We start from the raw sequence: 21,933 nt of genomic DNA on the forward strand, positions 1-21,933 counted from the left end.
GGTTTCATTCACTTATAATGACAATTTAATGATGAACATTTCTGCTTCCTGTCTTTTCTCAACACTTGTGGCTTCACTTGTTTAAGGGTTTAGACCTTTAATTTTCTTAGCATGGCACTTGAGACAAGCAATAGTTTTGACAGCTCTTTTCCTGTCAGAAAACCATGTCAGGCAGTTTTGTGCAAGTGTGCCACAATACCACGCCTTAAGGTTATCTGCAGCAGTGGTAGCAGCAAGGACGATTGTTATGCTTAAACCAGTGCAAGTTCACTGTGACTCTCTACGAGTCCTGTGTCTTTTTAATCAGTGAACTCTCACATTAAGCTTATCTTCTCGGGCTGACTACATACAGTGTGTTATGGGGCTGCTTCCATGTTCACATGAACACAACTCAACATGTACTGGAATGTGTTCATGATAACTCGGGTTGTGTCCAGGGCATAGATATGTGTGTTCTGTATGTGGCCTTGCAGTTGTACTTTAAGCATAAAATAAAACTAAAGGCAAGACTTAATATGAAGCACAAGTATAAAACAATTTCCATCCACACACCTTAATTACATCATCTGTATCACTGTCGTGCTCTCGTGGGTCCCGATGACTCACTATGCTCCATGTGGTGGACACTTATCATGGTGTTCTTCTAAATCTAACTATATTGCTGAACTATGAAAGCAGAGACAGCTCATCTTGACCTCGTCGGATCAGCGCCACCGAAATGGGGAAATAACAGAATTGATTATCATTGTTTAGGTTCCGTCGGCTATTTTGTCTTTCTGTCCACCACTCTTTCTTCTCAGGGCCAAACATCTTCCAAACATACATGAATGAAACTCTATTAAACTATGTCTGACCTCCGAACCAGCCGTGTTGAAAAAGCTCTAATTATTCCAAGTATCTGTTTAATAAATGCTCAAAGACATTTAAGTGTTTCACATGAGATTGAAAAGTTAAATTTCCAATTTCCGCTGCCCGCCAGCCTCCGAACGCCAGAGCATAGCCCCATCACCATCATATCGATGTTCTTTAGCACTTTGTGTTGTGTCTCTTTCCCTTTTTTATGTTGTGAAGATAACTGAGATTTTTGTTAGCTTTGAGGAACTGCTGGCCTTTCAATGTCATTTATTTATGCGTTGTAAAGCAAAGATAGTCCTCACTTTAGAGGACTATCATCTATAAGTCCTGAATAATTGGTTTGCAATATATATAACTTAATTTATAAATGGGGAATCATTTATAAAGGAAATCCAATCATAATAGCTTATTAATTAACAATAAAAACATTTAACTGTGTTTATGTGTTACTTACTAATGAGTTACTAATGAGTGTTCACATGGAAACAATGCTTTATAAATAATGAGTAAGTATTTACTAATGCATTACTAATGCTAAATAGTGTGTAGTTATTATAAAGTGTTATCAAGTAATTATTTGGAAAAAGTATATTTTGATTCTTTTTGTTTCAAAAACAGCAAAACCATACATAAATAAAATGATTGATGAACAGAATAGTAAAAAAAAAAGGTTGCTCGAAGGATGTTTACAGAGAACGGGGCTCAGTTGACTCAACTAACTTTAAGACCATATGAGAGAGACACAAAAACATGACACCTGGCTGATTTTGCTTCACAACATTCAGCACATGCAGAATGTTGCATGCAGGTTAATTAACTACATTGCAATTCGAGTTTCTGCATGTTTCCTTGGCACAAGGCTTAGGAATGGAATGGATGTCCATGTCTGCACTTGCTGCACAAGCGGACTCAAGCAGGATCCTGGGAAAGCAACGTATACAAACCAGAATGTACAACAATAAAGAGAGTTACTCAACTTATGTTTCATCAAAACATTCACACCATGGCTTCAAATGCTCCATCAGCCTGAGCATGGCAAGCATCTCATCACTTTAATCTGGTCCAATGTCTAAAACAGGAAGTTTTCATCCAGCCCCTAAGGGTTGTAAAGAACTTTGCTCCTCTTATTTCAGTTCATTAAGAAAGAACCTCTTCACCCCCTTCAGCTCCAACCAATAGGAGGCATCTCTCTCTTCCGAGTCAGCCGTTTCGAAGCCAACAACTGGATAGATACAAATACAACTTGCACAGCTAGCGTTTGCGCAAGTTGTATTTAGTGAGTGATTGGGATGCGTTCATATTTTTCTACAATCAATACAATACAGTTTTGCAGATTTTTGATTTTTGACCGCCATGCCTTCTTACACAGTGACGGTTTCCACAGGGAGTCAGTGGTTCGCTGGGACGGATGATTATCTCTACATTACTTTGGTGGGCTTGGAGGGATGCAGCGAGAGAACGCTGCTGGACAAAGCTGTGTGCGATGACTTTGAGAGGGGAGCGGTAAGTGATGTCACACAGATGCAGAGCTGTAAGGATGACTGTGACGAACATTTAAATTTCTTATGAATGGCGAGCAACTATGCACAAACACTGGATGAGCTTGTTTACATGCAGACATGAAAGAGGAAGATGTTACGACAGAGTTGTAACTTGAAGTTGACAGTTTGAAAATGACAACTTTTATTTTGGAGGGGGAAACACAAATTTGTAGGATTTTTTATTAAAATATGAGCAGCTTTTTAAAAATGTTCTCTTTGTTATACTGAAGACTGCATTGTGTTTTAAAATTAATAAAGAGGAGGTTATTCCACAATACATGTGGACATGAAAGAGGAAGATGTTACGACACAGTTGTAATTTGAAGTTGACCAACTTTTATTTTGGAGGGGGAAACAATCTTAAGGGAATCAGTGAAATAGAGATTGAAATAAATAAAACTAAGCAGGTGCAATACAAAAGAAGTTAAAGGGATGAGAGATCCAAATTAAAATGTAGCATTTGCTTTGTATTCATCATACAGTTTTTTAAATATTTTTTTTATACCATTTTAATTTCTTGCGCTTTGCAAACCTAACATTTAAATTGAAACATATATTTAAATTACATTAATATGTTTTATTATTTAAAATACTAAAGTTACTTATGTTAGCTTCCTACAACTTTCTCTGCATGTATGTGAAATGTTTTTTCACATGATATTACCTCTCTTTGTTACACTAAGCACATGTGACATTGATACATGTGACATGTGTTTGACCCTTTTCCTTAAGAAATAATAACACAAAACTAACAGAACACACCTGATTCAGGAAGTCACACTATTTTTTAAGCTTGTTTATTTAACCGTTGACTGAATTGCAGGTGCACTCTTATGACATAAGAGTTGGGGAGAACCTGGGTGAGATTTTGCTGGTGAAGATTGAGAAGAATAAGAACTGGGTGCAGGATGACTGGTACTGCAGTTACATCACAGTCAAGACCCCGTCTGGAGACTACCTGGAGTTCCCCTGCTTCCGCTGGCTGGTGGATGACAAGGAAGTGGTGCTGCAGGATGGAAGAGGTACATCAGTATTCAATTCATTGTGTTTTGTTTGCGTGCCTCCTCTCTGATATCAGAGTCTACCAGGCCTGGACTGGGACAGAAATTTGGCCCTGGACTTTTTGGTCCAGACTGGCCCACTACAATCCGCGCGCATACTGTGCCAACTCGGTTTGTTGATGTACTGTACAGATAATCACACGAGCCCTCAATAACACTAGTATACTAAATAATATCAATAATATCATTAATGTGTGGGCTTGGGGTATCTGGTGAGAGAAATGATGTACTGGTCACAAACCTGGACATGACAAGTAGAGAAATAGTATTAGGAATTACGGAATATGTTTGAACACCCCTAATATGTGTGCATATGTTTAATTGTAACAGTAGTTATTCAGTGTTTCATTAGTTTTAACTGTATAATGGGAAATGTAAAAAAACGTACAAAAAACAAAATCAACCACTGCCGTACCGGCCCATAACTGACCGGCCCACGGTACTCCCTATGTCCAATCCGCCTCTGGAGTCTACAGTACAAGCTCTGTCCCATCCCTCATGTCTTGTGTCTGTTGCAGCACATCTGCCTCAGGATGATAAGACCAGCCTGGTCAAGCAGCATAGACAAAAAGAGCTGGACAGTAGGAGGAAAACATACAGGCAAGTTCACACTGCACCTGTGGTGGGACATGGATTTTGTCACTACGCATGCTGTGTTGTTTAACAGCTGATCGCATCATGTAACGTTTGTTGAACTCTTCTAAATCCTGGCAGCTAGGTAGCTTTTTGTTGTCTGAAGTCATTAAGGCACACTTACCAATCGCAGCGCATGTTAATGCAGTTTGATTTTTATTAAGAGTGAAGAAGGACATGCAAGCCCTTTTTTACTGTGATTGATCTCCTTGATCCTAAAGCATACCGTTCTTTATCAATTAATTCATTAATAATACTTTGAATTGATATGTATTTTTTTAATGTATTTTATATATATATATATGTATATATATATATCTATATATATATATATATATATATATATACTTTTATATTTTTAGATACACATGTAATTGCAAACAATTCGGTCAAAAGTAAAAATACACCGTTGTAATTCAAAGTAAAAGTTAAATTAAAACATTAAGTTATGAATCTTAACCTTTTCCCTCAGTCAAACTTATGGAATCCCATTTCTGCAAAAAAAAAAAAAAAAGAAAGGACCAAAAAAAAAATATGATTATGATTATTTTTAATTATTTTTTTGGTCCTAATTTTTTATTTTATTTTTTTTGGTCCTAATTTATGAATTTTTTTTTTGGAGCTAACTTTATTTTATTTATATTTTTGGGTCCTAATTTTATAATTTTGTTGTGGCTGAAATGGGCTTCCATAGTATTCAGAGTAAGTCAACTTTCAGTTGTATGTTTTTTTCATCAAGTACAGAGAAGGTCGCTTATGAGAAACGGCAGCTGTAGACATCTTAACGCTGATTGGCTCATGTGTAATTGCGAAGATCACAACATCAGCTCTTCTCCGTGTCTTAAAATCCAAAAAGGAGATCAAATACGCTTGATGCTGCGCCGGACGCTAAACAGGGCATTGAAAATCCGGACTGTCCGAGCTAAATCCAGAAGTCTGGTTTCCGTAATGATAGCAGATATTAACGCTACCTAGCTGGCTGTTAGCATGTTGTTTAACGCAATACTCTTGCATAGAAAAACAAAAGGTGAAATCTGATTGGATGAGCTATACGTAACCACCTATCAGGCACGCCGTGCTGCTGGCCTGAGCTGAGGAACAGACAAGACAGAAGCTTGTGCATTGAGAAAATAATAACAAAAATTAATTAATTAATTAAAGCTGTTTTATATATATATATATATATATATATATATATATATATATATATATATATATATATATATATATATATATATATATATATATATATATATATATATATAAACAGCTTTACCTTTGTGATTCTGTTTAGGTTAGCAGAGAAGGCCTAGCTGGCCCTGACAGCCGACCACTGCATTGCACTTGCAGTGTGTGTTACAGAAGGCGGAGGCTGCTCACTAACTACTCTGCTGTCCTCTACAGGTGGAAGGAGTGGCAGCCAGGCTTCCCTATGAGCATAGACGCTGACAGGCACAAGGATTTGCCCCGGGACGTCCAGTTTGACAGTGAGAAGGGCGTGGACTTTGTACTGAACTACAGCAAGGCGTACGTGCTCCCTCAAACAGATTGCTGTGGCAAAGCTTCAACAGGTTTACTTGGTTGTCGATACAGCTGATATAGTACATAACAGTATGAGTTAGTGGAGCTTTAATCCCTGAGATATTTTTGTAGCTTTTGTGATGTGTTGAGGTCCACCTATTTTCTTATGATACTAGAACAGAAGGATCATTGTGTGTTCATTACCAGGGACATTTGCATTATGCTTTCATGCTGGCGTGAGAGCTTGCACATACACAATAACAAAACAAATTCCAAATTATTTGCATCATGTCAGACAGATCTTATGGTATAATTATATGTATTTGGTTGTTGAGGCTGCTTCTTTCTGCAAATAATCATGATAACTAGATACAGTAAAACACGTTTTGAGGTTAATTGACATAAAATACTGAGACCTTTTTGACATGGATATGGTGACGAATGTGATAACGATGATGCTGACTTTCCAGAATGAACAACCTGTTTGTCAACCAGTTCATGCACATGTTCCAGTCCTCCTGGAGTGACTTCACTGACTTTGAGAGGATCCTTAAGCGAGAGAAAAACCCAATCACAGGTCAGCCTTATATATATATATATATATATATATATATATATATATATATATATATATATATGTGTGTGTGTATATATATATATATATATATATATATATATATATATATATATATATATAATATGATCTATATATATATATATATATATAATATGATCTATATATATATATATATATATATATATATATATATATATATATATATATATATATATATATATTATATCTATATCCAGAGTATGTGATGCAACACTGGAAGGAGGACTTCATGTGTGGGTACCAATTTCTGAACGGCTGCAACCCCGTTATGATCCAAAAGTGCCTCAAACTTCCTGACAAGTTTCCTGTCACTCATGAGATGGTTTCTGTCAGCCTGGAGAGGGAGCTGACTCTGGAGCAAGAAATAGAGGTAGACAGTGCTTGTTTCTGTGAACCTATTCCGTTATGTCTTACTTAAATTCTCCCAATGACGTATATTGTTGATCAACGTTCTGGCTCCAGGCAGGTAACATCTACATTGTGGACTATGAGCTGTTGGATGGCATCCGTCCAAACGGCACAGACCCGTCCACGCTGCAGTACCTGGCACCTACGATCTGTCTGCTCTACAAGAACACTCAGAACAAGATCCTGCCCATAGCCATACAGGTACAGTGATGTTGAGCAGCAAATGAGGGAAACATTTCAGTACAATTAAATGTATTCCTGCCTCTCCTTTGACCTTTGTATTTTCCCAGCTTGGGCAGACTCCAGGTAAAAATCAACCGATCTTCCTTCCCACTGATGATAAGTACGACTGGCTGCTGGCTAAGATCTGGGTCCGTTCATCCGACTTCCAGTACCACCAGACCATCACACATCTGTTCAGGACTCATCTGATCTCAGAGGTGTTTGGTGTTGCTATGTACAGGCAGCTCCCTGCTGTTCACCCTGTGTACAAGGTAACACTCTGAATAATCAACTGACTGATTAATTCATTTGACTGACTGATTCATGGATTGATGTTCTTTCTCCCAGCTACTTATCCCGCACGTTCGTTTTACCATGGCTATCAACACCAAGGCCAGAGAGCAGCTCATCTGTGAGCATGGCCTCTTTGACAAGGTGAGTTTATGGATCTGCAAACAAAATACAGAAAAACGTAATACTCTCAAGAAACCTTTGAGTTAAAAGCACCCTGAAAAGGCCCCTATAGCACTATAATTAGCTCTATTTAGCTGAGTAATGAGAGTGATGCTCTATCTTCTCCATCCTTCTCAAGGCAAACGCAATAGGTGGAGGTGGACATATCCAGATGATTCAAAAGGCCATGAAGTCCCTGACTTTCAGGTCTCTGTGCTTCCCGGATATGATCAAGGCTCGTGGTGTGGATAACAAGGAGGAGCTGCCCACCTACTTCTACAGAGACGATGGCTACAGGGTGTGGGAGGCCACCAAGAGGTGATGACCAACACTTTGGAGGAGTTTTTATGGACAGCACTGTTTGTGTGTTTGTGTGGGGACATTGCTATTATTGTGTGTGTGTGTGTGTGTGTGTGTGTGTGTGTGTGTGTGTGTGTGTGTGTGTGTGTGTGTGTGTGTGTGTGTGTGTGTGTAAAATAAAAACATTTTTTATTTTCTCTATGCCTGACTTCTGTCTTGTTTTCTTTCTGGCAGTTTTGTGTCAGATGTGGTGCATATTTACTACACCAGTGATGAGACGGTGCAGGAAGACGGAGAAATTCAGGCCTTCATTAAAGATGTGTGCAGCTTCGGTATGCAGGACTTCGATTACTGCGGTGGGTACACATTTATTTTTCTGTTAGTATCGAAACAACAATCAAAATGCAGGAACTAATCAATATTTAAAGTTGATTTTCTCGAGGAGAGAAACTGCTCACTCAACCTTCAATACTTTGTATTCGTGTTGGGTTTTCTGGAGAAGACCGGTATGTCAGGGAACAGACAGTGTTTCAAATTCATATGTGTTCTGTTTGGACGGATAGTTTCAAGTGGAAGACAGGAAGCCACAGGACGGTGATGGTGTCAACAGTGTTGTAAAACTCCTCCTGCATTTCTCCATTACCTTCATTGTGCAAGGACATTTCACACAGGGTTATTGTACAGATTCAAGCTCAGTTTGTAAGTTTTATCTGTGCGCAGAATTTCCCAAGTTCCTGAAATCACGTGAGGAGCTGATAGAATATCTGACCGTCATCGTGTTCACTGCTTCGGCCCAGCATGCAGCAGTCAACTTTGGACAGGTGGGTAATAGATCATCAAACGTTCAATATCTTAAATTTCTAAGACTGATGTGAGGTGAGTTATCAAGGTCCACTGACTGTTGAATGTGTGGGAGAGGAAGTACTCGTACCTTTGACTTCAGTAAAATTACCAAAACAACAGCAAACAAATACTTCTTGGATTACATTATGGGATTTTCTGATGGATCATGTTTTAATTGCTATAAACAGTAAGGTAGTTTATTCCAATGATCAGTAGGTCACACAATATCACCATGAGAAGATTCAGATGTTTTTGTTTTCTTTGCTTTTTGCACATTTCTCAGATTTTAGCTTTTTGGTAAAATAAATAAATAAATACATATCAATAAAATGAGCCCAAATTAGACTGTTTTTGTTAGTCAAGTGGTCATAAGACAACTTTGGATTTTTACTTGTATATTATTTAACAATGCATAATAATTTCTGAGCTTTTTTTGTAGTGTAGCTATCAATCATAGCTGTTAAATAAATGTAGTGGAGTAAAAAGTACAACATTTGAGTAAATATTACTGCATTCACATTCTGTATCTTTGTGTACATTGTGTAGTATGACTGGTATTCCTGGATCCCCAACGCTCCATCAACCATGAGAAAGCCCCCGCCCAACCAGAAAGGCCTGGCAAATGTGAACTTGATCATGGAGAGCCTTCCTGATTGCGGACGTTCCAGCTGGCACCTGGGGGCCGTCTGGGCCCTCAGCCAGTACCAGGAGGGAGAGGTACGGAAAGGGCATCCTGTGTCCAAACCCACAGGCAATCATTCTTCCGCACAGGTCTCATTACCCACTGGGTTGATTTAAGGACCAGAACTAAATTAATCAATTTCCAAGAAGCATAAATTCAATGTGTGCCTCCTTCCTTGCAGTGTGCCTCCTGGCTGAATGACCTGTCTCAACTCTCTCTCCTTGCAGCTGTACCTGGGCATGTATCCTGATGAGCACTTCATAGAGAAACCAGTGAAGGCGGCCATGGAGACGTTCAGGAAGCGGCTGGCAGAGATAAGCAGCTCCATCAAGAAGAGGAACGACGGAAAGAAGCTGCCTTACTACAACATGTCCCCCGACCAAATCCCAAACAGTGTTGCAGTTTAAGGAAAACAATTGTTTTGGTTGTGTTGTTAATGTGCTTTTATTTTGACATGCAATATAAACAGGAACAGGAAGTTAGCAACATGTGGTAGTTTTAAGGAGGATGGTCTCTGAAAATCATCCACTGCCATCCATCATGTGTTTACGCCATCGAGAGCATAGCCTGTAAGTATTTGTAATGGTAATTCATACACATATTGCTCAATGTGTTCTTCTGTTTGTTTTCGTTTTACCCTTATTTGAACCGTGTTTGTTGGTGCTGCACAATAAAGCATCTGCAGCTTGGAGGTTACATCCTGACAAGCTTCTCCAGTTTAAATGGGTGATGAGAACATACATTAGTCCAGAGTTACTACAATGCATTTACCCCAATACACCGGATACACGTGTTAAATGTGGAATACGTAAAGGTAGCTTGTCTCATTGCCTCTGGAAATGCACCCTCATTTAAGAAAGAGATTATTACAATTGTTTCTATCTGTATCAAAGAACAACTTCCATTATGTCCAAAACTCTGTCTCTTTGGGTGTTTCCCAGCTAACGATAGCAAAAAGGAGATGGTCATTTTTTCCTTCTTGAATCTGGATAGAGGGACTGCTGCGGTACCTTGCACTTGTTTATGTAGTTAGTAGGATATATAACACTCATTTATGGAGTTTCTCGAGGGGGGAGATTTTGTTGCAACCCTGTAGTCTATTGTTTCCCCTTTTTTGTTTTTCTTTTGGTCCTTTTCTTTCTTATCGCACTGGTTTGTTGCTGGTTAAGGTAGTCAGGAACTCCTTTCAAATAACATGCCATTGATATCTTTATCTGAAATGCCTATATGAACTTTTAAAAAAAATGTATGTGTTTTGTTTTGTTCTGTCTTGTGTTTTGTGTTTGGCAATATAGAAAAGACAAGAATACAAATATTTGTTTTAAAAAAAGTATCTTTTCTGATGTCGAGAACTGGAGGGTTCGTGGGTCTCGCACACAGACTGTTTTTCTTGTACTTCACTGTGGTTTAGGGATAGAACCCTCATGAGTTACAAAGGAGCGTGGTGACTGTTTTATTGATTATTGTGTCAAAGGCTGCTTCGAGTAGCTCCTGCATACTTTTCCTTCTTGCAAGAATAAACAGACGAAAGACAACTTTGATTCAGAGACTTCATTCCTCCTCAACAGTCTGGCAGAGAAAATCTTTCATCATATGTGATACTTCTATATATTGTGCAGACAAAAAACCTTTACGTCTCCTCCATTTTCAGTAGTGTAAAACAGAAGATGTAAAACTGCTTCATATCTGATATTTCATTAACCCTTTTAATATACCTTTTGTGACAGTGCCACTAACAAATCCTGTTACCACAACATTTAACTTAAAAACACATGGCTTACATTGAAAGACACAAAAGTGTTAAAAGTAACTTAACTTTTATTTGGTTGTTCTTTTTAATTCTACATACTTTGTTCAATAATGCAAAATTAAACTGAAAAGACATCAATATTTATTTTAAAAACATAAGTACATTTACAAATTTTTTACAGTTACTATTTCAAAGTAAATTCACAGACAAACTTGTGGAATGATTTCATAAGACAAGGGAACAGTCATATATGTTCAAGTCCAGTCAGCAGTAAACAAACGTAGCTTTATGCAAGTTACACTATTCCCAGACATGATCAAACGAAAGAGACAGGGTCAAAACAATGTGCTTAAAAGGATTAGAAAAGGGGAAATTAGTTAGTGATGAGAGAGACACTAAGAAAGAAAAAGCTGTTCTGGGAGGGAACATTTCTGCTGATAAGCGTCCCGTCGTTGCCTCAAATCGTCTGTCTCAGACGTCATGAAAGGAGCCAGCTCCTATGAGTAGAAAGTAAACAATCCACAAAAAAAAAAAAAAAAATCACAATCTACTGTCCATCTTTTATCTTCCATCTCAAAAAAACTACATGTCTAATTATTCAATGTTGTTTATTTGACAAATATGACATGCTTAAATGTGATTCTGCGGTTAAATGTCTATACATTTAGGACACAATTCATCAAGCATTTTCAAAAACAAGACGGTAGAGCAGATATTCACAATCAAGCTTTTTACAACTCTAATATCTGAACTGCAAAAAGAAGAAGAAAGTAATGTTCAGGGATGCCTGGGAAAACTAGTGTACGTTGCATAAAATTACTAATGAAAGTTTTCTTTTTTTTTAAATGAACAAATTGTACTCTGTTTTCTTTTAAAAATAAATACAACACAACATGAAGAAATAATCATTTTATACCCAGAGGACAGCCTGGACATTAAACACCATTACATAACTATAGAATAGAATATCAACAAAAGGGTAATTGCACTTTTTATCTGTCTATTTGCACTGAGCCTCACGGGTATCGACGTTTCAGAGAAGCTTCTCATCACTAGGTCTTAATCCAACTCGACACAAAAGAAATCTCTCGGCTCATATTATGTATTAAAATTATATTAGACTCCAGATCAAGTCACTGGGGGGCAAATACACAAGTACAGTATGAATTGTTGCAAAAAACAAAAGCACAGATTTCAGTTATTGCTGCTGAGCAGTAATTGTCACACATGTTTGACCATCGTTGTTCACAGACAGTACACTGGTAACAAAGTTGTTTTTTTTAATGTGTGCGTTGCTGGAATGGTTGTGAGGCTCAACATGAGCCCAGCATCACTGTGCTCCCACATACAATGACCGTAAGCCCCAAAGCAGATCGCCCTGAGAAATCAACTCCTGCCTCCATCAGTCGGCACCTTCAGCTTCTCGCCAGCAGGTGGCTCTGCAGTGAGGAGACTCACACTGTGTATATCTGTCACAGGCAGCACATGTGTGTATGCATGCTTCTGATTGTTCATGAATGCAACACGCTAAATTGTTGCACTGCATTACTTCAGCATTGAAGGCGATTTTTGTATCAGTGACAGTATTTAAGTTGTGCTTCCTTTTAGAAATTAAAGTGTGCAATTTGTCTCATTTGAGCAACTTGAGGCCAGATGTGAGAAAAAGTTAACGCCATCGAATGGGAGGCAACATTCTGGCAGTCTTGTGATTAAATACTAAAATAGACACTGTCATGTGATAAAAGTCGGGGGGAAAAGAAGAGAAACCTTTGTTGAAACAGACTTCTGCTTGTCTGAACTGCTTGATAATAAGATCTTTCACCTTGTAAGCTGAAGCATGTTAACAGAACTGAAGGGATGGGTTGTAATTGATGTAGTGGCTCCTTCAGAGCAGAAATCCATTCAGCAGTTAAATTCAAATACAAACAGTAAGAGTCTGCCTGCTTTTTAATCCAAACTATCCATTTGGGATCAATCAATGCACAGCCTGAAAGATGGGAGGACAGATTGAAAATAGGCAGCTGTGAATTTCCCAGGGCGTATCCCGTGACTAAGCAAACAAATCAGCATATTAAAAATGTAAATACTGTGTCATTCGCATGATAGAAAAACATCAGCGGTGCCGTTTGTGCCCAAAGGCTCTCGCAAATGTTCAAGACAAGGAAATTATCGCCCAATTTCCTATAACCAGTAAAAAAAAATCTTCCTTTTCTTTTTCATATTTTTTAAGTTTACATTCTCAAAGCCTCCACAAAGATCATGTTGGTGTACCAAAGTTATGTGGCTGGAATTTCTATTATCTGCATTAGAGCTTTGAGTTTGATGTCATATTTACTTGTATTTACTCAGTTTCTTTCAGCATAATTCCATTTCTTTAACCACCATTTCCTTTTTGTCATCCACAGGAGGCTAAATATACATGTATGTGTGTATGAAGAAATGTCAAATAAAACAGGAGCTTTTAATTTGAATGTGCTCTCCTGCATGTACAACATATACAGTAAGACTTAATTCATATTAAAGAGAAAAAAAGGGCAAAAGGAAAGGAGGGGATTTGTTGTGGGAACTAAAAAACAAAAGTGCTTTAATGCATGTCCAGATCAAGGTCCGGTCGGATCCAGACCAGCTCAGGGCTGACGGACAAAAAGAGATGGCAGTAGCTGGAATGTTCCAGAGATCCGATGCGTGGCGCTACATACTGATCCACGGCGGTTTAGCCCGAGACTCACAGGAGGTAAAAACGAACAAATCTAACGAACCCACAAGCAAAGAAACCACGCATCAGAAACGTGTAGACCTCCGGGGCTGTTTGTGAGTCCATTTGTCTCAGTTCTGCTCTCCTAGAGGGGTGTGTGTGTGTGTGTGTGTGTGTGTGTGTGTGTGTGTGTGTGTGTGTGTGTATGTGTGTGTACACGTGTATAGGTGTGTGTGTGTGTGTGTGTGTGTGTGTGTGTGTGTGTGTGTGTGTGTATAAATTGGTACGCTTCAGGCCTCTTCAGACATTTATTGAAGTCAGTAAAAACAGTCCGGTCCTAAGGAAGGAGAGAGACGTGGGTTCAGTGTGCAGGTGGAGGAAGGGATCAGGTAGGAGGAATATGGGAAGAAGAAGAAGATGGTCATCGTCTGTCGGTCTCTGTGGACAAAGTGTTGGGATTATAAGACGTCCAGAGGAGGACAGTGGGTCTGGGATCAGAGGAAGGGGAGTGTGTGGTCGTTCCTCAGTCACCGGACATTTCCACACCGGCTGCTCTTCACTGTGGGCCTGTCTGTGTGTAAAGTGTGCGTAGGACGACACATGCCATGGACCGAGTGCTCAGACATGGAGCACCTCCATACTGTAGTCCTCTGTCTCTGTGTACTGGGAGGAGTTTGTGTCCGACAGGGTTGGCGCCAGAGCTTCCTTGTTCTCCAGACTCGGCTCCATGAGGGGCGGCTTCTCCAGTATCAGCTTTTTACACGTGTCTGGCCGGTTCTGGACGTATATGACCCGGTTGTAAGCCTTGAGTCTCCTCCATAGATGGATGTAGACTTTGCACTGGACGTACATGAATACCAGCCCACCCGTAAAGCCGATGGCCACCACCACCAGTTTGGTCCAGAAAGGCCATTCCAGGAGTCCTGAAGAACAGAGAGCAGACAGAAAAGAAACAGATATTCAGTTCACTGAATTAGATACTATTTCTAGATTTATTTTCCAGGAAATGCATCATCACATTACATATCCACCTCGTGACAAAAACTACATATACTGTGACAGAGGATTTTATGCAAATTGCCAATACTTTTAAGAACAGTCTGCCAGTACAACTACATTAAAATATCTAGACTACTCAGTGTATCCAATGCAGGTTTTAAGTCTGCAAACCTGAAAGCAACATGAATAAAACAGATAGGTGCCCCCTGGCAGCCCCTCACTTCCTGTCAGTTCTCCAATGTTTCTGTCCATTTTAAGGCATCAAATGCTGGCCAAAACAAGTACATATAACAAAAAGAAACAAACGATTGCCTGATAAGCGAGAACACCACTAAACCATTACGACACTACACCGGGCTTTAAAAGTGAGGATTTGTAGTAAATTTGCTAAACTGTGCCAAAACTGTGCTTCCTGAGGCAGTTGCAGCATTTCTGTAAAACCCCTAAAACAAAGCTCGAAGTAAGAGGTAAAATATATTCAAATTCACTTTTAATATATTTAACTACTTGTTACGTTGCGCGTAGTTACACTAGTGTACCTACTAGGCACACAATTGAATTTTTAAATCCTAACCTTTATAATAGAATAAATACACAAAATGACATTTCAAAATGCATCATAGGAAGAATATAAATTCAAACAAAGTGAACATATAATCGGTCAGGTATTAATATGCTTATAACTTTCTGAGGAGAGCTTAACATGCTTTTGTTGTGTGAGAATATGTCAGTGAGGTTTCTTTTAATTAAGCCACAACGTATAACACAGAAAATAAATCCCAGCATGTCCCTGCATTCATTAAGTTGGAACATTCAGTGAGGTGGTGTGAATATATATTCGGCTTTAAGGGTGAAGAAGCATTATTTATAAGGAAAGTGCAGTTGGAAAAGAACCGGACACAGCTGACAGCGAAGCGGACGGGGAAAACACAGAAAGGGCCAAAGGTTAAATGTTTACCTGGGATTCTTCCGGCTGCATGAGTAAAGAAAGTGTAAGTATCATGTTTTACCAAAGACACACAAACAGATTGATAGAAATGATGCAGAAATTAAGGTCAAGTATTACAGTTGGATGTAAATCATCATGCACAAATGAAAGTAGACAATGGAAAACATTTCAAGGCATATCAGATCTTACCAATCTTTGCAAGCAATTTGAGAGACAACACATAACCGTGTCTCTGTGAGACTTGGCAGAGGACAGACTGGACTGGGGAGGCGCTATTTGGCATCACCATGGTGATTGAACCCGACAGCCCATCGGGACTCTAACAAGTCTGAATCATCAGGTCGGTCTCAACAGGCACAGCCTGCTCTTCCATCTGTACTCCGTCTCAGAAGCACCAAATATGCCAAAGAGGAGTGAGCAGCAGCAGACGTGGTGCCAGCGGATGATGCAACAGCTCGTCGCTAAAGCAGCCGTCTCCATTTTTAGCCCCGATAACGAGAGCGCTCCGTCAATCAACTGTCGGTAGCGCGGTGCTGCTGACCACTTTGATAGAGATGGAAAAAAGGAGCAGCCCGGGCTATTTAACTCCGAGGCCCGTTTTACTTTCACGTTTCAAAAGACCAGAACGCTGTACTGACCACCTACAGTCAGCAGCCTGTTAGCTCACTGTTTTACATGTTATATCACATTTGTTCAAGCTGTACAAACGTAACACTCTGTCACGTTTGGACAGAGCCAGGAGAGCCGTTTCCAGTGTTTATCCAAAACTAAAGACTCCGGTAGCAGCTTCAAATATAACATACACACATGAGAGTGGCGTCAATCTTCTTATCCAACTCTCGTCACAAACATATAGGTAGAAAACACCCTTTAAATATTTTTATCGTTGCGAGAGTCCTTTGTTGATGAGACTAATCCATGAAGTGACTTTCAACTTGTAATTGTGATTCACATCATGCACACAAAACCTGACTTAATTTCCTCGAAGAAGTTAAGGATGAACCGAAACCACCTCAGTTTAAAAGTCACCATCTCAAATTGGATCTCATAATGATGGCTGTAAAGATCTACTTTAAAAGTCTCTTTTCTTTTATCTCTGACCTTTCATAGACTACAGGTCTGAAAGCAAAGCGAACTGAATTGAGGTGAAATTCCAGACAGACAGAAAATAATCTCTGAAATAATCTCGGCACACTCGTCTACACATTTGTTCGTGTCTTTGATGGCCACGGAGTTTCTGAATGTGAATTACGCAAACATATATTTCACACTATTTGAACTCAATACTCACACTGCTGAAATATCGCTGCAGTCATGCGGATTTCTCATTAAACACTGAACATGAATGACTTGGAGACATTCTGGAATGGATGACATCTGACATCCAACACGGACAACAACGTTACGTCAATGTTTGTGTGTGCTGACCGTGTTTGATTTCCTCCGCTGTTCTGTCAATGAGGACGTAGAGCGACCACACCACGCAGGTGATGGCGATGACATGGAAGGTGACCGAACACATGATCTTCCGTCTTTCGCTCGCCGTCATCTGTAGCTTCTCCCACTGCGACAGAGAGCAGAAGAGGACAAAGGAAGGACATTTCAGGAGGTCAACTATACTGTCCAAAGACACACACACACAACACTTAAACCAAATTTAACTGTTGGCTCTCCTGTTCTGGAGCAGCTTGGAGTGGGAGCAAAATATTTGATGGAGAGCGTTAAGCTTCTGCGATCAAGATCCTTTGCTACGTAACGTTTATTTACATGGCAAATATAACAGAAGAAAAAGTGTGCATACAGCACCCAGCTACTACATACAGGCCAGCGACCGTGTCAGTCATTGGGTTCACAACACATCATCAGGACCGGAGTACAGAGAAAAAATACAATGCCAGCACCATCAGATCAGTTCTGTAAATAAGCTGTAGAGCCTCTCAACATCCAAAAGGCATTCCTCTGGTTGCAGGGTCGCTTTGAAGAGAAGGGTTACATGAAACCAAGCATCCTTTGATCAACACTTCATGCCAAGACCGACATCCTCGTCTCATCTTTGAACAACTTCCATATTCACCAGTGGCATTCAGACGCCATTAAGAGTTGAGCCTTTCAAGGCCCTTTGTGCAGCTAATCAAGGGTGAAGGCATTTTAATTAGTGTCCTGCTATCTGCAGGCCACAGCGATTGATAAGAGCCTTTAATGAGAGTGCCGTCTCTGGCTCCTCCTCCCCAACAAGTTCCACTTATGAAAACCGCTTGGAAAAAATCGGTGTCATGCTCGTGTTATCCGTGTGATTGGAGGCAGCTTTTGGCATTTTCTGCTACACGTCGAAGGAGTGACTTGAGCAAACTTCGGCCACTCGGAGCTGCGATGACAAATATGCACACATACAAACCATGTCTTACCTTGCGCAGTGGTTTGAGCTTGGTCTCCATGATGAACTCATATTTGCAGAGCTCACAGCAGCGAGTGTCAGAGCTCTTTATCCACTGCTGTAGACAGGCCTGGTGGACGAAGCGCAGGCTTCCCGTGCAGTGGCATGGTGTGATCAGAGGACTCTCGTCATCCCCTTCACAGTGACAAATCCTACAGGAGCCAAAGAAAACAGTCAACATTAAGCTAGGAGGCAAGACGGCGAGAATAGGAGAAAGACAGGAGAGAGGAAACGATCAAAAAGAGAAAACTGTCATTTTTCCCCGACCTTTAGGAAACTTGTTTTGAAAGATATGGTAGAAGACTTGTAGCATTCTCTCGTAGTAATATGACAAGATGTTTTGGAAAATGCTTATTTATTCCACACTTGCCACCAATATAGGAAAGCAACACAGGTGGGAACATTGTTTCACAAATATTGAGACGCTGAACGCCGACGACATTACATGTCCCACATGAATAAACTCAATCAAGTCTAACTCATTTGATTCAAAGCACTTCATTTGAAAAATTTAAATGACATTTTGAGAAAATAACCTCCTGTGTTCTTGCTACGTGGCTGCATAAAATAGATCAAAGCAATTTGAATCTCAGATACTCTGCAGTTGTAGCAGCAGTCTTAAGTCTCATTGTTGCCTTTAATGACCGGTTCTTATAAACACATTATAAATTACATATTATTCACTAATAACTATATAAAAGTGTGTATTGTTACAGTATTTATTCATACACTTTCAATGGTTATAGTGCTTTGATCAAGTTTTCATTCATACTGCAACCACCACTACTATTTTATACATTACTTGAAGCCAATTACGTCACACACACACACACACACACACACACACACACACACACACACACACACACACACACACACACACACACACACACACACACACACACACACACACGGCAGAAGCCATTAGTCACCCACATTAAGGAGGAGTGATTCGTCTGACGCAGCGATTGTCGTGAGCATCCAGACTTTGTATGTATAACACAGTTTCACCAGTAAACCGGTACAGTCTGCCAAAGCCGCAAGTTTCAGTTTGTTACGGGATAAAATGAAGTATTGGAGGGCTGCTTGAGCAACGTATTATGTCTCCAAATCAAGTCAATATCACACAACTTGTAGGAAGCACAAACTTAAGTCATCACGACCCCAGAAGTCAATGTCACGACATTGCTTTGTTCAGACCAGGGCCTCCAGGGAAAATCTGCTATTGGCTCTTGCAACACAATACAACTACAACAAGCTGCACAGGGGGAGGCGCAAGCAGTTATTCAAAGTGAGTGCAGAGAGCAGTGGCTCTTCTCTCTGGAAGAACAAGTAAACTAAAGCATTGAAACAAGGTGGAGAAGGAGAAGACAGCAGGTTGTTCTAATGGGGTTTGTCTTTATCCCGGTTGAGGGGCGGATAAGGAGACATGAGGACACACACACCCACACAAGTTGAGAAAGTGCAAGCAAGATAAGGTCTATTTACAGACTACACTGATCTGGCCAAAGCATTACAAGATTAAAAGACAAAGTGAACAAAGGAGGATGGAAATGGGTCATTTCAACGGGTTCTCAATAAACGAGGTGGAGGGAGTGAAATAAGGAGCGAGGGATTAAGGGATAGAGGAGGCACAATTAACATCTCTGGAAGAGTTGTTTTTCTACGGGTTATGGCTGAGCCTCTTTGTTTGTGTGATTTCTGTTGTATGGATCACAAGATGATGAACTGCAGATTCTCTTCCCACACATACTGTTGTGTACTCCTCTTTCCAAAGAAAACAAAACACAGCCTGAGGATCTGGACTATCTTGGTGCTCATATCAAACAGTTGGCATTTGCTGAAATAGATTTGATAAATTATTCTACCGTTACTGTGGATTTTATTTAAAACATAGGAGGGTATGACAGAAAAATCCCACCTCCACATGGAGCCATGGTGGAAATAAAGTGATGAGTAAACCTTGAGTGGAGGAGGACTCCAGGGAACTTAAACTGAGAAATATAGATTTCATGCTAGATGTCTGCTGGATTGTCTGTAAACTGCTGCAAAAGAAAGATCTCACAAATGGAGCAAACACAATTCATTCAAAGTGACGTGTGCTTCATCTGGTACATTCAACAGAATAATTCCAAACGGCTAAATTTACTGCATTAGTGTCGGCAGCAGCACAATACAAGCACTGTAAGGCATGGGAGGGAATAAAACATGTAATTTGCATCACTTGAGCAGCCAAATCACACCCTGTTTAACAGTAGTTTTAAGATGACAGAGGCGCCATTACAGCACGTCAGCATTAAAATATGTGAAGCAAAACATAGTCTGGAAATCATGAGCACCACAAGCTGAGAGGGAAACAAGCTTGGTGACATTAGAGCCCTGGTGACGCCTTCACTTGCTTCCTGATCACTCTGATCTGTTTCCTCATACTTCTCCTTTGGCAATCATCCAATCTTTTCATTCTTCGCTATCTCAATGTGTTGCTGTGAGATCCCCTCCCTCCAGCTTCTCCATTGCGCTGCCCTGGACCTGAAACAATTATTCATTTATTTTCAAATGAATTTTCTGACACCATCTGTTTTTATTTTTGCATTTCTGCTAAACATATTTCCATGGGGGAGGTATGGGGCCGAGTGTGACATCTGAGGCGTTTTGTTCTCTCCTGTTCTCAGCCTGTTTTCAGTCTCAACGGTTTAAGCTCTACTTTACACCCTGCCAGAGACACGCTTATCAGACAACACATTTCAATTAAAAAGGCAGCACCACTGGAAGCCATTTCCATTTTGACTCCGTTCCCCTCTCTACACGCCTCAAAAAGTTACTTGTCTCCATTTCTGTGGCCATGCTTGCCTTAAAAGAGAATATTACATTTGCTGAGAAACTACCTTTTGGAGGAAGGTTAAGGAATAATATAAATGCTAGTGTGTTGGAAGAAAAAAAATACTCTTAATCAGTTACTGTTTCACTGTTATATTCAAACTTCTCATTGAACGGTCTCTGTTTAATATTACACACAAACTCAGCAGGTCTCCTGATAGCAGTGAGACTGGGGAATCTGTATGTTTCTGTCTGAAAGAACGTGCAGTTCCTTTGTTATCATATGACCATTTCTTGCAAACCGCTCTATGGGACGAGGGGAAAGGTTCACGATTAGGCCGAAGACGTCATGAGGGTTTCTGTTAGTGGGTCATGATGTGTATTTAAGAGTTGGTTCTTTGAGAGATCTTTGAGCAGTCTGGACTATGCAAGTTGTCCATCACGTTGTACTTCTGACTCTGCTCCTTCCTGGCAACGAATAAATGTTCCTGTTTTAATGACTTTACTCCGAGGGGGTCGAGTGAATTTTTCTAACAGTGTTTTTTATTTTTAAATGTTCAATATATTCACAGAGCACCTTTTATGTTTTTACATTAGGAGGTGTATGGAACCATGTTTTTGTCCCTGTTCTGTTTGTCTGGTGCTCCACTAGTATGTCCACGAGGACCAGAGAGGACGATAATGCATGTGAGCAGAGTGCACGAGCCTTAACACACCAAGAAAAAGGTGAGAAGGCAGTAAAGCTAAGAAACATAAGCCTGACTGCAATAATTATAATGTACTTCAAAAGGTTGGTCATGTTTATCAAATGGCTGAGGGTTAAATGACACTCCGAAGATGAGTAAATAAATATTTGCTTTCTGTAAATATTTGAGAAAGGAAATGTATTCTGTATGTCAGAAATTACACACAAGGCATTTTGAAGAGAGCCTTTACGGTTCTCTACGAGGTGACATTTCTGATACTGAAATAAGACTTCTGATCATCCATTTCTGAATTGTCATCAATTAACATGCAATTTGTTAGTTTGAATCCACCTCCCACACACATGCTTACAGGTGAGCTCACACTTCAAGCCGCCTGACGGAAAACTTCCACAATGTGTTTGTGTGCAAGTGTGTGCGCTGAGACTACGAAAGCTATTTGAAGCCAAT

General features: G+C 39.9%; 2 protein-coding genes across 9 annotated transcripts in view; one reads left to right on the forward strand and one right to left on the reverse strand.

Annotated features, from left to right (window-relative positions):
* Positions 1-2,208: 2,208 nt before the first annotated feature.
* Positions 2,209-9,542, forward strand: LOC137779728 (polyunsaturated fatty acid 5-lipoxygenase-like). 4 transcript variants are annotated; one of them, XM_068567893.1, is made up of 14 exons: positions 2,209-2,358; positions 3,220-3,418; positions 3,976-4,057; positions 5,495-5,617; positions 6,082-6,188; positions 6,425-6,597; positions 6,690-6,836; positions 6,926-7,129; positions 7,206-7,293; positions 7,538-7,628; positions 7,845-7,966; positions 8,331-8,431; positions 9,000-9,170; positions 9,363-9,542. In XM_068567893.1, the coding sequence occupies exons 1-14, from the start codon at positions 2,209-2,211 to the stop codon at positions 9,540-9,542; spliced, it is 1,938 nt and encodes a 645-aa protein (XP_068423994.1). The 4 variants fall into 4 exon arrangements, with proteins under 4 accessions (XP_068423994.1, XP_068423993.1, XP_068423995.1 ...); XM_068567892.1 differs by having other exon boundaries at positions 7,206-7,292; positions 7,450-7,628; XM_068567894.1 differs by having other exon boundaries at positions 7,206-7,292; positions 7,546-7,628.
* Positions 9,543-13,874: 4,332 nt separating this feature from the next.
* marchf8 (membrane-associated ring finger (C3HC4) 8) overlaps positions 13,875-21,933 on the reverse strand; it is a 59,856-nt gene continuing 51,797 nt past the window's right edge. For 3 of the 5 annotated variants that reach the window (XM_068568132.1, XM_068568131.1, XM_068568134.1), the window contains 4 exons: positions 17,934-18,114; positions 16,957-17,092; positions 15,538-15,552; positions 13,875-14,503 (listed from right to left, as the gene is read on the reverse strand). In XM_068568132.1, coding sequence (XP_068424233.1) covers positions 14,199-14,503; positions 15,538-15,552; positions 16,957-17,092; positions 17,934-18,114 — 637 coding nt within the window. In that variant the 3' untranslated portion in view covers positions 13,875-14,198. The remainder of the gene's footprint in view (positions 14,504-15,537; positions 15,553-16,956; positions 17,093-17,933; positions 18,115-21,933) is intronic. The other 2 variants (XM_068568133.1, XM_068568135.1) reach the window with 1 other exon arrangement.

Source organism: Clinocottus analis, unplaced genomic scaffold (assembly GCF_023055335.1).
Source record: "Clinocottus analis isolate CAN_PGR_092001 unplaced genomic scaffold, fCliAna1.0.p SCAF_8, whole genome shotgun sequence".
Classification (NCBI taxonomy): domain Eukaryota; kingdom Metazoa; phylum Chordata; class Actinopteri; order Perciformes; family Cottidae; genus Clinocottus; species Clinocottus analis.